The 15643-nt window shown below is 47.0% G+C and overlaps 1 protein-coding gene and 1 pseudogene across 2 annotated transcripts; both read left to right on the top strand.

Moving 5' to 3' along the window:
- The first annotated feature begins 491 nt into the window (after nucleotides 1–491).
- Ap1m2 (adaptor related protein complex 1 subunit mu 2) lies at nucleotides 492–15357 on the top strand. Of its 2 annotated transcripts, none has more exons than XM_051196844.1 (12): nucleotides 492–575; nucleotides 2513–2669; nucleotides 2844–2911; nucleotides 5425–5555; nucleotides 5666–5813; nucleotides 5899–6025; nucleotides 9251–9393; nucleotides 9486–9557; nucleotides 11155–11313; nucleotides 13272–13397; nucleotides 14389–14464; nucleotides 14955–15357. In XM_051196844.1, exons 1-12 carry the CDS (start codon nucleotides 534–536, stop codon nucleotides 14975–14977), a joined length of 1272 nt encoding a protein of 423 aa, XP_051052801.1. In that variant the 5' UTR covers nucleotides 492–533; the 3' UTR covers nucleotides 14978–15357. The 2 variants fall into 2 exon arrangements, with proteins under 2 accessions (XP_051052801.1, XP_051052800.1); XM_051196843.1 differs by having other exon boundaries at nucleotides 9245–9393.
- LOC127232010 (uncharacterized) lies at nucleotides 2246–2343 on the top strand (annotated as a pseudogene).
- Nucleotides 15358–15643: the final 286 nt, after the last annotated feature.

The raw sequence follows: 15643 nt of genomic DNA, 5'->3' as shown, positions 1-15643 counted from the left end.
TGGTGAATGGACCAAAGCTTGGGTGGGTGGATAGGTGTATGTATGGGTGGACTGATGGATGTGGATTTGGATGTGAGAGGTGGTGGTAGATGGGTGCGTGGGTGGATAGAGGGATGGAAGGGCATGTGAAGAGGTGGTGGATGGATGGATCAATGGGTAGGCGAATGCGATGATGAATAAAAAGCACGGTGGGCGAGTAGAAGGATCAATGGGTAAATGTCCTGAGGTCTCATCATCTACCCTAGCATCCTTGATCGCCAAATGAAACAGAGACAGGGCAGCGGTCACACGGCAAATTCTGCTTTTCCCAGCTCCAGAAGCCGTACTGGCGTTTGCAGCCTACCACGCTGTTCACCCTTTAAGACGCGCTCACCTGGCGGCCTCCCCTTTAAGACGCGCTCACCTGGCAGCCTCCCCTTTAAGACGCGCTCACCTGGCGGCTCACCTGGGTGAGGGCGCTTCCGCAGGAAGAAGGAAGCTGCGCTGCCGCCTCTGCCTCTTGCTCCCGCCTCTCAGCTTCAAAGGCCATCACCATGTCGGCCTCGGCAGTCTTCATTCTAGACGTCAAGGGCAAGGTGAGTTCGGGGACGGGGGATTGAAGGACCCCGGGAGAGACCGCGGGCCCAGGGCGCAGGACCCGGAGCTGCGGACCCTCTCTCTCCAGCCAGCGTCTGTAGCAAGGGGCGTCGCTTCTTGCCTCAGTTTCCCTGTATCTAAAATGGGAATATGAGCGCCCCGAATCAGTCAGCACAGCCCTTATACAAACCGTGGGGCTCAATACATTCGCACAGAGTAACTAACCGAAGGAAGGTCTTCACTCTCTCCTTGCAAGCTGCCTGTCTCTTCTCCAGTGACAGTCATAGCGGCAGGTGAAAACAAGAGCCCTATAATAAAATGACAGGGCTGGACATGTACCTCAGTTGTGAGCCATTTAGGTTTGATCCCGGAACACCGCATAAACATCCATAATTCCAGAACTTGCGAGGCGGAGGCGGAAGGGAGTAGGAAGCTACGTGATACACTGCCTCAAAATCAAACAGGCTCAACGAGTCAAGGCACTGGCTGCTCAAGCTTGGTGACCTGAGTTTCAGCCTCAAACCCAAGTAAGGGGAAAGAACACCCACAAAGTTGTCCTCTGACTATAGACACACTAGCCATGGACCCCACCACCTCACACACATGAAGGTGGTACAGAAAACAACAGTGCATGTAAAAACAAACAGTAATGGCAATGGAGTCAGGCGGTCGCGGTTCATGCGGGGAGGCAGAGACAGGCAGACCTGTGAGTTTGAGGTCAGCCTGGTCTACAGAGCGAGTTCAGGACAGCCAGGGCTACACACAAAGATAGATAGATAGATAGATAGATAGATAGATAGATAGATAGATAGATAGATAGATGTTTCTCCCTGTAGCTTTGAACTCACTGAGATCCCCCTTCCTCTGCTTCCTGAGTGCTGGGATTAAAGGTGAGGGCTGCCACCACCCAGCTCTCTTCTTACTGACATCTGCCCTTCCACCATGTGGGTGCTGGGGATGGACCTCAGGCCATCAGGCTTGGTGTCAAGACCCTTCACACCCTGAGCTCTCTCACAACCCCTTACTACTCTGCTTCACAGTCACTCTATAGCTTAGCTAGGCTTTGAATTTGCCACTCTCCAGTCTCAGATTCCATAGTAGTTGAGATGGCAGGCCCTCGGTAGGCAAGGCCAGCACATCCAGTCCTCCTGATTGATGATGAATTGACTATTGATTTTTGCAGTGCTGAGAATGAAACTGAGGACTTTGTGAATGGTAGGCTGTTCCTCTATTACTGTAGCCCAGCATCCTTTTCCTACATGGGCAGAATCTCATGTAGCCCAGGTTGGTTTTGAACTTCCTGTGTAGCTAAGGGTGGCCTTGCACTTCTGATCTTCCTGCCACCACCTCTCAAGCCTATCCCCAGCATAACACTTATTAGTAGAAATCTGATGGGGGTCTGTATGAACCCATGATACTTTTAGCTGTGGGTCTTGTGTACTCACTGAACAGGCATGGAAACTGAGGCATATGGAGCTAGAGTCTTATCTGGGCTCCTCGGATAACAAGTCTTTGGGAATTAGATTCTGTATATGACAAATACTGTAATCTCAGCATTCAAGAAACTGAGGCAGCAGGAGGATTGAGAGCTTGAGACCAGCTGGGACTACATAGAAAAACTGCCTAATAAAAGAAAGAAAGGCTAGGGAATGTAGTTTACTTGGTAGAGTACCACCCTGAACGCGCCCGATCTCGTCTGATCTCGGAAGCTAAGCAGGGTCGGGCCTGGTTAGTACTTGGATGGGAGACCGCCTGGGAAGACCAGGTGGCGGAAGGCAGAAAAACCATACTCATTACACCCCTCCATAAAACAAAATAGAGGTCAGGTGTATATGGGAAAGAAGGAGAGTAAGAGAAAAGAGAATTAGACATCCTAAGTCCCTGTACCCTAGGTCTGGGTACTGGTGGTGACTGAGTTCTCTCTACCTACCCTTAGCCCTTGATTAGTCGAAACTACAAAGGTGATGTGCCCATGACGGAGATTGACCACTTCATGCCACTGCTTATGCAGCGTGAGGAGGAGGGTGTGCTGGCCCCTCTGCTGAGCCATGGCAGAGTACACTTCTTGTGGATAAAACACAGCAACCTGTACTGCATCCACCCATGCTGGATAGGAGTGCCAAGGACTGAACCTTGAGGACAATGCACTGAGAACCAGCTTACATGGTGAATGGGATAAGGGCCAGTAGAAATGGGGTGGGTACTGCAGGGGACATGTCGCACCCCTTTTCGAAAGTGTCTCTTTTTCCTTAACCTTACTGAACCAGTGGTGGCCACCACACTGAAGAACGCCAATGCCTCGCTGGTATACTCCTTTCTGTACAAGACGGTGGAGGTACGTACTGGCCTCTCATTGGTCTGTCTTTTCCACTAATTGTGCACGCCCCTGTTGGTTGCCTCCTTCCTTAATCAGTCTTCTGACCCTGCCCATCAAAGCCTCCTCACTGTATTCTCATAATTGGGTTAGGAAGAGGCTCCCCCAGATCTGAGGTCACACTTCTCTGCTGTATGACCTTCAGGAAATGGCTTCTATCTGCCTGTGAACAAGCAGAAGTGCTGGTGTAGTGGGAAGGGAAGTAAGGGACAGCAGAAAAGGGGGCCTTGGAGGTGAAGTAATACAGAGGAATTGTCCTCAGCTGAGGACACAGTGAACAAAAAAGTCCTGAGGTGTGAATAGAATGTAGGTAAGGGATTTGAGCAGAACAAGATTCAAATGTTGACTGAGTGCATCTCCCTTCCCAGGAGATGCAGGCTGGGCATCAGTGTGCTTGGTACTGGAAGAGTACCAGATCTTGGATGTTTTCAGATGTCAGAATCTTTGCATATGTATAGTGAAGCACACTTGTGATAGGACCAAAGACTTCAGTAAATGTGTTTCTGTTCATGAATACATGTATACCTTATATACATCTGGAAGTTTTTTTTTTTTTTTATCTGTTTTTCTTCCTCCCTCCCTCCATCCCTTTCTCCATCCTTCCCTCCCTTCCTTCCCCCCTCTCGGTTTTTTTGAGACAAGGTTTCTCTGTATAACACCCTGGCTGTCCTGGAACTCACCCTGTACACCAGGCTGGCCTCAAATTCAGAGATCTGCCTGCCTCTGCCTCCCAAGAGCTGGGATTAAAGGCCTGTACCACCACCACCCCACAGAAGATAATTTTTAAATTTTTTAAAAATTTATTTGTAGCTGGGCAGTCAGCATTCTTCCCACAGTAGGAACTGCCCAATTAGTTCTTTTGCGTGTTTGTGCATGTGCACATGTGTGAGCCATGGGTGTGGAGATCAGAGGACAGCTAGCCTTCCAGCACATGAGTTCCAGGGTTCTCAGGTTTGATAACAAGTGACTTTTCCTGTTGAGCCATCTGTCTAGTCTGTCTTGTTTTGATGTGGTTTTTCCTGTACTGGAGAATTACATCTACTCACTGTTTTACTCTTATCCATTTACATCACATCACTGGCTCCTACATGTCACCTGACAGATACAGAGAGCCATGGTGTGTGTGTGTGTGTGTGTGTGCGCGCGTGTGTGTGTGTGTGTGTGTGTGAGCGTGCACACACACACACACGCACAGAGCACAGGTTTTTAAAGATACATACTTTATTAAAAATGTATTTACTTTTTGGGGGGCTTGAGAGATGGCTCAGAGGTTAAGAGCACTGGCTGCTCTTCTAGAGGTCCTGAGTTCAATTTCCAGCCACCACATGGTGGCTCACAGCCATCTGTAATGAGATCAGGTGCCATCTTCTGGTCTGCAGGCATATATACAGACAGAACAATATATACATAATAAATAAATAATATTTAAAGCCTGACGTTGTTGGTGCACACCTTTAATCCCAACGCTCAGGAGGCAGAGGCAGGCAGATCTCTGTGAGTTCGAGGCCAGCCTGGTCTACAGAGTGAGTTCCAGGACAGGCTCCAAAGCAATATAGAGAAACCCTGTCTCCAAAAATAAAATAAATGTATTTACTTTTTATTTTATGTATATGTGTGTTTTGCCTTCGTGTATGTATGCACCTTGTGTGTGCAGTGGCCACAGAGGCCTGACCAAAATGTTGGGATCACCTAGAACTGGAGTATAGACAGTTATGAGTCTTGTGCTGGGAACTGAACATGGGACATAGGTTTCCTGTAAGAGCAGCCAGTGCTCTTAACCACTGAGCATCTCTCAGGCCTACATACTTTTTTGTTTGTTTTATTTATTGAAGCAAGGTCTCTTTGTTTTAGTCTAGGCTGTCCTGGAACTCACTGTATAGACCAGACTGGCTTTGAACTCAGCAAAACCCACTTGTTTCTGCCTTCTCAGTGCTGGGATTAAAGATGTGAACAACCATACCTGGCCTCCACACTTTTTTGGGGGGGGGAACATAAGATGGATCAGACCTCTCAGTCTAGAGTTTTGAAGGCTACAGCAAAAGGATGGAAATTTCATGGCAACCTAGGCTCCATAGCTAGACCCTGTCTCAAAAAAAAACAGTCTGGAGTGTGGCTTCTTTGTAGAGCCCCTGTATAGAATCCCCCAGTGAGGGGCTTTGGGGGTATGGCTCATTTGTAGAGTCTTGATCTATAGCCAGGTGTTTGCTTCCTTCAACCCCTGTACCATATTCACACCTAGAAAATCCATATTAAACCCTCCGTGGCTGTCTGTCAAGATTCTTCAAAGTGTAGATTTCCACTGCTGTTTTCCTCCTTCCCACCTGGCGTGTTGGATACGATTGATGATCACTTTTCCTCATTAAATTGCTTCATGGGAGAAAGCTCATCTCTTTATTTGCACCCCAGGCACAGAGTAGGTGGTCCATAATTGCTTACTGGCTTGCTGAGTGTGTTCCCTGGAACCCCATGTCCAGGTCTTCTGTGAGTATTTTAAGGAGCTGGAGGAGGAGAGCATCCGAGATAACTTTGTTATTGTGTACGAGCTGCTGGACGAGCTCATGGACTTCGGCTTTCCACAGACCACAGACAGCAAGATCCTGCAGGAGTGAGTGTGAGGGAAGGTGCCTATGACCAGGAGGCTGGTCTCTTTGAGGAAGCTGCTCCCTCTGAGGTGTCCCTAGTTTAGCTGTAGAGTCTCACTGTTCTTTCCAATAGGTACATTACACAACAGGGCAATAAACTGGAGACGGGCAAGTCTCGAGTACCACCCACGGTCACCAATGCTGTGTCTTGGCGCTCTGAGGGGATCAAGTACAAAAAGAATGAAGTCTTCATTGATGTTATAGAATCTGTTAACCTTCTGGTGAGTTTCTGTCCCTCATGTCCTGGGGGCAGGAGAGGGGACTCTGTACCTGTTGACACCCCATATTGGGACACCCCCTTTGCAGGTCAACGCTAATGGCAGTGTCTTGCTCAGCGAGATTGTGGGTACCATCAAGCTGAAGGTGTTTTTGTCTGGGATGCCAGAACTGCGGCTGGGCCTCAATGACCGAGTGCTCTTTGAGCTTACTGGCCGTAAGATTGGGGGGGATCCCTTTCCGGGGATGGGGTAGAAAACAACTAGAGGCCTCCTAGACTTCAGTCAGTTCTAAGATGCCTTCTGATAATTGAGCCTTGCACTTGCATCTCAGCAGTGAATTTCACCTAGCAAATGCTTTGTTAATGAGAGCTGGCCGCAGACCATGCCAGTTTCTGGCCTTGACATTCTAATGGAAGGAGGCAGGTTAATCATATTTGAACATCTCACAGAGATATAGGCATAGCAATCCATGCTGTAATGTCAGCACTCTGGAAGCTGAGGCAGGAGGGTTAAGAGTTCAATGTCATTTTCTCCGTAGGTCAATGGAAGCGTTGTGAGAAGTGGGCAGAGACAAATGGTTGATTCGTTAAGAATTCCAAGGGGGCCAGGATAGCCTAATCACCAAGTTCCAGGCCAAAAGAGAAATGCTGTCTGGGGGGGAAAAAAAAGGAGGATGACATCTGAGGAAAGACACCTGGTATTGTCCTTTGGTGTCCATGAACACATATGCACATACATACAAATGTGTGTACACACACACATACACACCACAGTGTAAAATAAAACCAACAGCCTGGCAGTGGTGGTGCTCGGGAGGCAGAGGCAGATGGATCTCTGTGAGTTCGAGGCCAGCCTTGTCTACAGAGCTAGTTACAGGACAGGCTCCAAAGCAACACAGAGAAACAGTCTCAAAAAATAAAATAAAATAAAATAAAACCAACCAAACAAAAACTAAGTAGAGCCACACAGTGTTGCATCAGTATAATCCAACTTGGGAGGTAGAAGCAGAAGTTCAAGGTAATTCTCAGCTACTTAGTAAGTTTGAGGCCATTCTAGGCTACCCCATCTAGCTGAATGTTGGTGGCACAGGCCTTTACTCCCTGCACTTGGGAGGCAGAGGTTGGCAGATCTCTGTGAGTTCAAGGCCAGCCTGGTATAGAGAGTGAGTTCCAGGACAGGCCCCAAAGCAACCCTGTCTCGAAAACAAAAAACAAAAAATTCAAAAACAAACAAACAAACAAACAAAAAACCAAAAAAAAAAATCCCAAAACACTTTACACCAATACAAATCAAACAAGTGTAGGAACTATACAAGTTAGAAAAGGAATCAAAGAGATGGCTCAGCTGGAACAGTACTTGAACATCAACATGAAGACCTGAGTTTAGATCCCCAGAACACATAAAAAGCAGGTATAGCCAGGCAATAGTGGTGCATTCCTTTAATCTCAGCCCTCAGGGAGGCAGAGGCAGGTGGCTCTCTGTGAGTTTGAGGCTAGCCTGGTCTACAGAGAGAGTTCCAGAACAGCCCAAGATACAGAGAATCCCTATTTGAAAAAACAAGACAAAGAAACAGGCATAGGGGACTAGAGAGATGGCTCAGCAGTTAAGAACACTGACTGCTCTTCCAGGATACTTGGGTTCAATTCCTAGCACCCACACAGCAGCTCATTACTGTCTGTAACTCCAATATCTGATATCATCACACAGACATACATACAGGCAAAATATTAAAGCACATAACATAAAATAATTAAAATTAAAAAGGCATAGAAGTCAGGCAGTAGTGGTGCATGCCTTTAATCCCAGCATGTAGGAGGAAGAGCAGGCAGATCCCTGTAAGTTCCAGGACAGCCAAGGTTACAAGGTAGAACCCTGTCCCAAAAAGAAAATACAAAGAGTAGGCATGATTTTGTGACACTGGAGGAGTAAGGCAGAGTGCTCTGGCTAGCCTTGTTTGCCAGTTGGTGAGCTCCAAGTTGAATGAGACACCCTGTGTCAAAAGATAAGACAGAGGACAAGAAAGAAGGCTCAGCAGGGAAATCACTTGGCCACAAACACAGTGACCTGAATGAGATCCCTAAACCCACACAGAAAAACCTGTAAGTGCTGGTATGCATCTGTTATTTATGTGCTTGTTTATTATGTGTGTGGGTATTTTGCCTGTATGTATGTATGCACCATGTGTGTACAGTGCCCAGAAAGGCCAGAAGAGGGTGTCAGATTCCTTGGGACCAGAGTTAGTTATATATAGAAGGTTGGGGTGGTGGGAATTGAACCTAGATCCTTACAAGAGCAGCCAGTGCTTTTAACCACTGAGCCATCTCTACAGCCCCATGAAGTCTAAGCTCAGAGACAGGAGAATCTTCCAAAAGCTCATAGGCTAGCTACATTAGATGGCATGACAGAACAAGTGTTCTGGTGCTTTGATAAGGTGGGAAGGAAACAGCATGGCAGCTATGCATCCATGCTCATACACATCACACACACACACAATATGTTAAACACAAAAAGGGCTGTGGCTCAGTGAGTGACTGAAGACATTTACCAGCAAACTGATCATCTGAGTTCCATCCCCAGGACCCACATGGTGGAGAGAGAGCTGACTTCTGCAAGTTGTTTCTGACCTCCACTTACACTAGGACAAGCATGCCCTACCTCCCAAGTAAATAAAATACATGGAATAATAATTTAGGGAAAAAGTTAGGGAGTGATTAGCTTCTGGTTTACACATGTACACATGAATCCATATAGTACATGCATGCACGCAATATATTTACAGTACACACAAAGGGGAAAGTAGGGCCTGGAGAGGCAGCCCAGTGACTCAGGGCACTTCTTGTTCCTGCAGAGGACCTGAGTTCAGTTCCCAGCACCTATAGCCAGTGGTTTATAATCATTCACAACCCCAGCTCCAGGAGCTCTGTGAACACTAGAACATGCATACACACACAGTCATCCAAAGAGACAAACCTCCCTTCTAATTAAAAGTACTAAAATTTGTGCTGGGTATGGTGGTCCATGTGTTTAATCCCAGCACCTGGGAGGCAGAGGTGGGTGGATCTCTGTGATTTGGAAGCTGGCCTGGTCTATATAAGGAATTTCAGGACAGGACTGCCAAGACCATGTTAGACCCTGTCTCAAAAGAGAGAGAGAGAGAGAGAGAGAGAGAGAGAGAGAGAGAGAGAGAGAGAGAGAGAAAAGAAAGAAAAGAAAAAAGTAAAACCCTACTAACTCTAAATAAAAAAAAAAAAAGCAACTCTAAATAAAATGAAAACAGCAAACAGAAGTGTAGGGGTGGAAGGCAGACTCTGGGTTTGTCTCTGCTCCCACCACCACTCAGCCCAGACCCTGGGCTTCCTCAGCAAACCTAGAGAAGATAGGGTGGGACAAACTCCTCAGCCCCAGGGTCATTCTGCTTGCTGCACTCTGATGAGTTTCAGGCAGCAAGAACAAGTCTGTGGAACTGGAAGATGTGAAATTCCACCAGTGTGTGAGGCTTTCACGCTTTGACAATGACCGCACAATCTCCTTCATCCCCCCAGATGGGGACTTTGAACTCATGTCCTATCGCCTCAGCACGCAGGTGAGCCCAGAAGCCCAACACAAAGGACGGGGTGGGTAGTGGACCAAGGACTTACGTCAGAATCTGAGAACTGCCTTCTTGTCTGCCTGCAGGTCAAACCCCTGATCTGGATTGAGTCGGTCATTGAGAAATTCTCCCACAGCCGGGTGGAGATCATGGTCAAAGTGAGCTCTAGAGGAAGGCTTTCCAGGCTCTCTCAGTACAGGTTCCATGGCGAGGCTCCTAGCTGGGCATGCAGGGTTCTGTTCATTTTTAACCCTTTTTCCTTAATTTTGTGTGTGGCTGTTTTGCGTGCATGTATGTCTGATGTGCAGGGTTTGCCTGCCTGGTGCCCACAGAGACTATAAAGATCTCCTGGAACTGGAGTGAGCCTCTGTGAGGGCACTGAGAATCGAACTGAAGTCCTCTGGAAAAGTAGCCAGTGTTCTTAACCATTGAGCCATCTCTCCAGTCTCTCTCTCTCTCTCTCTTTTTTTTTTTCTTTTTCCTTTTTTCTTTTTTTAAGCAAGATCTCATGTGTAACCCTGGATGAACTCTTTGTGTAGACAAGGATGTCCTCAAACTCATAAATCAGATGACTGTATCTTCTCAGCACTTATTTAAGATTTTTTATTTGTTTGTTTTTAATTTGGATTTGGTATTTTGAGACAAGGTTTCTCTGTGTAGCTTTGGAGCCTGTCCTGTCCCTGGCTTTGTAGACCAGGCTGGCCTTGAGCTCACAGATCTATTTACCTGCCTCTGCCTCCCAAGTGCTAGGATTAAAGTTGTGTGCCACCATACTAGGCCACATTTTAATTTTATTTCTTTTGTGTACATGTATGTGTGTGGGTAGGCCTATGGCATGGAAGTCAGAGGACAACTTGCAGAAATCAGTTCTCTCTTTTAACCATGTGGATCCCAGGAATTGAACTCAGGTCCTTAAACTTGATATTAAGTACCTTTACCTGAGCCATCTCACCAGCCTGTTCTCTTCCCTTTCTCTAACCAGGGATGTCATTAGGGCATCTTGAAAGCTAGGTATTCACTCTGTATCAAGCTATAGTCCCATCCTTTTTTTTTTTTTTTTTTTTTTTTTTTTTTTTCTGTTTTGTTTGTTCAAAGGAGATCTCATTTAATTGCCCAAGCTGGCCTTGAACACTGTCTCTATAGTCCAGGCTGGCCTTGAACACAGTCTCTATAGTCTAGGCTGGCCTTGAACACTGTCTCTATAGTTCAGGGTGACCTTGAACACTGTCTCTATAGTCCAGGCTGGCCTTGGGCACTGTTTTTATAGTCTAGTCCTTGAACACTGTCTCTATAGTTCAGGGTGACCTTGAACACTGTCTCTATAGTCCAGGCTGGCCTTGAGTACTGTCTTTTATAGTCCAGGCTGGCCTTGGGCACTGTCTCTATAGTCCAGGCTGGCCTTGAGTACTGTCTTTTATAGTCCAGGCTGGCCTTGAGTACTGTCTCTATAGTCCAGGCTGGCCTTGAGTACTGTCTCTATAGTCCAGGATGGCCTTGAACACTGTCTCTATAGTCCAGAATGGCCTTGAACACTGTCTCTATAGTCCAGGGTAGCCTTGAACACTGTCTCTTTAGTCTAGGCTGGCTTTGAACACTGTCTCTATAGTCCAGGATGGCCTTGAACACTCTCTATAGTCCTGGCAGGCCTTGAACTTGACATCCTCCTGTTTCAGTCTCCAGAGTAGCTGGACTTACAAGCATCCACCACTAATCTTGCTCAGGATTCTTTTTGTTTCCTACTGTCTCTCCTGGCAGGCTAAGGGGCAATTTAAAAAGCAGTCAGTGGCCAATGGTGTGGAAATATCTGTGCCTGTACCCAGTGATGCAGATTCCCCACGCTTCAAGACCAGTGTGGGCAGTGCCAAGTATGTGCCTGAGAAGAATGTTGTCATTTGGAGTATCAAGTCCTTCCCGGTAAGTATTGAGAAAGGCAGGGCCCAGGGTGAGAGGGGACTTCAGTGGTGGTGGGGCTTGCCTGCACCACATGAGGTCAAGGTGCAGGATACCTCAAAGAACCTCATCAGTATGCAGATGGCTATCCATGGCTGGTGATCAAGAGGGAAGCCAGGCTGTCTGGTTCTAGATTGGCACATTCCATGTATGGCTGAGTCTGTCTTCCTTCCGTATAAGAGGTAGAGGCAGGAGAATAAAGAATTCATGCTTATCCTTACCTACATAACTACTTCAAGTCTAGCCTATTCTACACGAGACCCTGACTGAAAACCCAGACTAAGGTGGGGAAACTGAGGTCTCCTGAAACAGCATCACACTACTGCCATAAACCCCACAGGGATATGGCCTTGGTTCCTGGTTTTTCCTTCATAGACTCATCTGTGAAATGGGATGGATAATAACTGACAATACATTCTTTTTGTTGATGTTTTGTTTTTAGACAAGGTCTCACTGTGTAGCCATGGCTGGTCTAGAACTCACATGTAGAAAAGGCTGGCCTGGAACTCACAGAAATCTGCCTGCCTCTGCCTCTTGAGTGCTGGTATTAAAGGTGTGTGCCATAATGTTCAATTATGACTCACATTCTCCACATTCTGATCACTGGTGGCTTTATTTGATGTTATTTTGTGTGTGTGTATATGTGTGTGTGTGTGTATGCATGTGGCAGTCAGAGGACAACTTATAGGAGTTGGTTATCTCTTTATCCATGTGGGCCCCAGGGATTGAATTCAGATAGACAGGCTTGGCAGGAATTACCTTTCTTGCTTCATAATCTTGACAGCCCTTTATTTATTTATTATTGACTTTTTTTTTTACTCAAGACAGGGCTTCTCTGTAACTTTGAAGACTGTCCTGGAGCTTGCTCTGTAGACCAGGCTGGCCTTGAACTCAGAGAGATCCACCTGCCTCTGTCTCCTGAGTGCTGGGATTGAAAGCTTGTGCTACCACTGCCTAGCTGTTGTTGGCTTTTTAATTTTATTATTATTATTATTTCAAAACATGGTTTCTCTGTGTATCTCTGGCTGTCCTGGAACTCACAGAGTTCTGCTGGAATTAAAGGCATGGGCCACCACACTGCCCAGCTGACTTATTAACTTTTTATATGTTTAAGTATTTTCCCTGTATATAGTGTGTGCACCATGTGTGTGCCTTGTCAGAGAAGGCATTCGATCCCCTGGCACTGGAATTGAGCTGGTTGTGAGCTACCTTGTGGTTTCTGGGAACCAAACTTGGGTCCTCTGGGAGAGCAGCAAGTGTTCTTCCCCACTGAGCCATCTCCAGCCCAACCCTTTACTTTTTTGAGACAAGGTCTCATGTGACTTACGGTCTTCTCCAATCCCCTATGTAGCCAAGAAGAACTTTGATCTCCTGGTCTTCCCCCTACCTCCCATGTGCTGGGATTACAGGTACCAAGGCACCTGTTTTTTTGTGGTTCTGGGGAATGGAGCCCAGAGCTTCATGTGTGCTAGGCAAGCACTCTACCAGTTGAGCCACAGCTGCACCCTGGTGTTAGTGATTCACACATACATGCAGCTGTGGGAGTGAAACCTAGGGTGTTGAACAGTCTCCACAAGTGTTCTACCACTATTCTACAATCCTGGCCCTTGTTTTCTTGACACAAGGTCTCACTCTGTAACCCAGTCTGGCCTTGAACTTGTACTCTTTGATCCTCCTGCTTTGCTTTCCAGGGTAGCTGGAACTATGGGCCTTTGCAATGGAACCCAGCCACTGGAGGATTTGATCTGTCTGTTTGCCTGTGTTCCTCCAGACGGAGGGACAAGAGTTAGATTTTTCCTATGGATCTCAGTGAGCACTCTTGACTTTGAAATCTGACAGTTCTCTATAGAGCCTGCTGTGAGGATGGTCTCAGAGACAGAGGGGGACTACCCAGAGAGTGATTGATGTCTGTGTGTCCACAGGGTGGCAAGGAATACTTGATGCGTGCCCACTTTGGGCTCCCCAGTGTGGAAACTGAGGAGGTGGAGGGCCGGCCACCCATCGGGGTCAAGTTTGAGATTCCATACTTTACTGTCTCTGGCATCCAGGTGAGGAACAAGGGTAGGGAGGTTCCCTACTTTTCTTCCCTCTTGGCTTTAGTCACCTCCCATCTCACATCTTATTTATTCATTTGAGCTTTAATTATTTTATGCGTATCAGTATTTTGACTACATATTTATCTGTGTACTGTGTGTGTGTGCAGTACCTGTGGAGGGTGTCACACCCCCTAGACCTGGAGTTGTGATCTACTATATAGATGTTAAACCCAGAGCTCTTAACCACTGAGACATCTCCAGCTCCTTTTTTTTTTTGAGACAGGGTCTCACTGTAGCCAGGCTGACCTGGAACTCACTATGTAGACCAGGCTGGCATTAAACTCAAGCAGAGACCAGTGTGGCTCTGCTTCCCAAGTGCTGAGATTGGAGGAGTGTACCACCACAACAGGCATTTTTATTTTGTTTGTAACCCAAGCTAGCCAAGGACTCACTGAGTGCAGACTAGTCTTGAACTCACTACACAACTCAGGCTGGCCTTGAACTGATGACATCCTTCCATATACATTCCCAAGCTCTAGGGAAATCATGTGTCCCCATGCCAAGTTCTCTGCTTCTTTGTCTTCTGCCTGGGAATGCCGCCTCTTCTCAGGCTGGGGCTCTTCCCTCTCCACCTCTCACACTGGCACCTACATCAGAGTAGTCTCCATTCTCTTGACCAGTCCCCCACTCTGACCTGTATTTTCCCTACAAGCCTGGATCACTTCCTCTTTGTGCCTGTCATACCCAAAGACTCCTAGCTTGTGTCACTTTGTATCCTAAAGCATGTCCTGTATGTGTTCTCTTGACACAGTTTGTCACTTTTCCCTCTGCCTCTAGGTACTTCCCCCTCCCAGTATCCTCCTTCCCCCACACTGGGATTGAACCCAGGGACTGATACATGCTAGGCAGGGGCTCTCCCATGAGTCATACCCCAGTCCTCACAGGTGACTCTAGAAGGAACTGCTACAGCTGAACTGCCTCCCTAATTTTTATTGTCTTCCAGGTCCGGTACATGAAGATCATTGAGAAAAGTGGATACCAGGCCCTGCCCTGGGTCCGCTACATCACCCAGAGTGGGGGTAAGAGTGGGCTGTCTGGGACAGCGAGCTTAAGGAGATGGAGGGCATGAAGACTGATGAGTTTGATGCTGTTTGAGACAGTACTAAAGCATGTTTAGCCCCAAACCAGGCCTTTACCATGCTTCCTTGGGCTTCAGCTTATACATCTTTAAAATGGGATAGCTGGTCTGCTCCAAGGTCTGAACAAGATGCTGATGCATCTCCATATGCTGCCTGGATATGGGCCTGTTGGCTAGAGGGAACCTATCCTGATCTAAGCAAAACAATAATAATATTTTTATGATAATAGGACAGAAACCAGGGCTTTACAGGAGATCTATCATCCAGCCACCTCATGTCCCAAGCCTGTAAGCCCTTAACATTGTGAAATATTTCCAGGGTGATTTTGTGTGTTAGGACCCAGGATCAATTTTGTGAATGTTGGAGGATTCTCTTTCCCCTTTCTCAATTCTCAATTCTCAGATGGTCCCTGCTCATTTTTTTTCTGCAGATTATCAACTTCGTACCAGCTAGAAGTAGAAGAAGTGGGGGTTTGAATGTGGGGCTTCCCTCTCCCCAGATCTCAAACTAGAGAAAGATTGTGTGTGTGTGTGTGTGTGTGTGTGTGTGTGTGTTTTCATGCTGGGTTAGGGTACTGACAACACATTCCTGCTGCCAGCACCCAAACCCCTGTACCTCTCAGCTGTCTGGAATAATTTCTCTGTGTCCCTCACCCTTAGAGCTCTCCCAACCTGATTTTATATGAAGAAATAAGAGGGTCTGAACTGCCCTCCTCCTCCATGAGTGCCTTCTTGTAATGACCTGCCCTAGAGGGCTCGTTTATAGCTGCTGAGCCAAGACCCTGTTGGCTCTCCATCTGAATTTTAAGGTGTCATTAAAATAAATCTAACAGCTATGAATGTGCTTCTTGGTTATGGACTGGGAATGACCATAAGTGCTTAGATGGGAGTGTCCATCTTTTCCAGCCTAGTTCCTCTGTACCTTCCCCTTCATTCCCTGTCACTCTGATCCCTCTGTAGCCCTCTGTACAGAGGTTGCTGTAAATTCTATCAGTTCATGGGCCAGGCAATGGTGCCTTTAATCCCAGCACTCAGTAGGCAGAGGCAGGCAGATCTCTGAGTTCCAGGTCAGCCTGGTCTACAAAGCTACACAGAGAAACCCTGTCTGTCTCAGAGGGGG

Source organism: Phodopus roborovskii, unplaced genomic scaffold, assembly GCF_943737965.1.
Source record: "Phodopus roborovskii unplaced genomic scaffold, PHOROB, whole genome shotgun sequence".
NCBI classification, from domain to species: Eukaryota; Metazoa; Chordata; class Mammalia; order Rodentia; family Cricetidae; genus Phodopus; species Phodopus roborovskii.
The sequence above is the reverse complement of the archived record's forward strand: the minus strand, read 5'-3'. Positions and strand labels throughout refer to the sequence as shown.

Excerpts from the sequence above, each read along its gene's own strand:
- Ap1m2 (XM_051196843.1), top strand. The coding sequence starts at position 534 with ATGTCGGCCTCGGCAGTCTTCATTCTAGACGTCAAGGGCAAG. Across the intron at positions 9,558-11,154 it reads GGGTGGAGATCATGGTCAAA|GCTAAGGGGCAATTTAAAAA; the intron begins GTGAGCTCTAGA and ends CTCTCCTGGCAG. Across the intron at positions 14,465-14,954 it reads CTACATCACCCAGAGTGGGG|ATTATCAACTTCGTACCAGC; the intron begins GTAAGAGTGGGC and ends TTTTTTCTGCAG.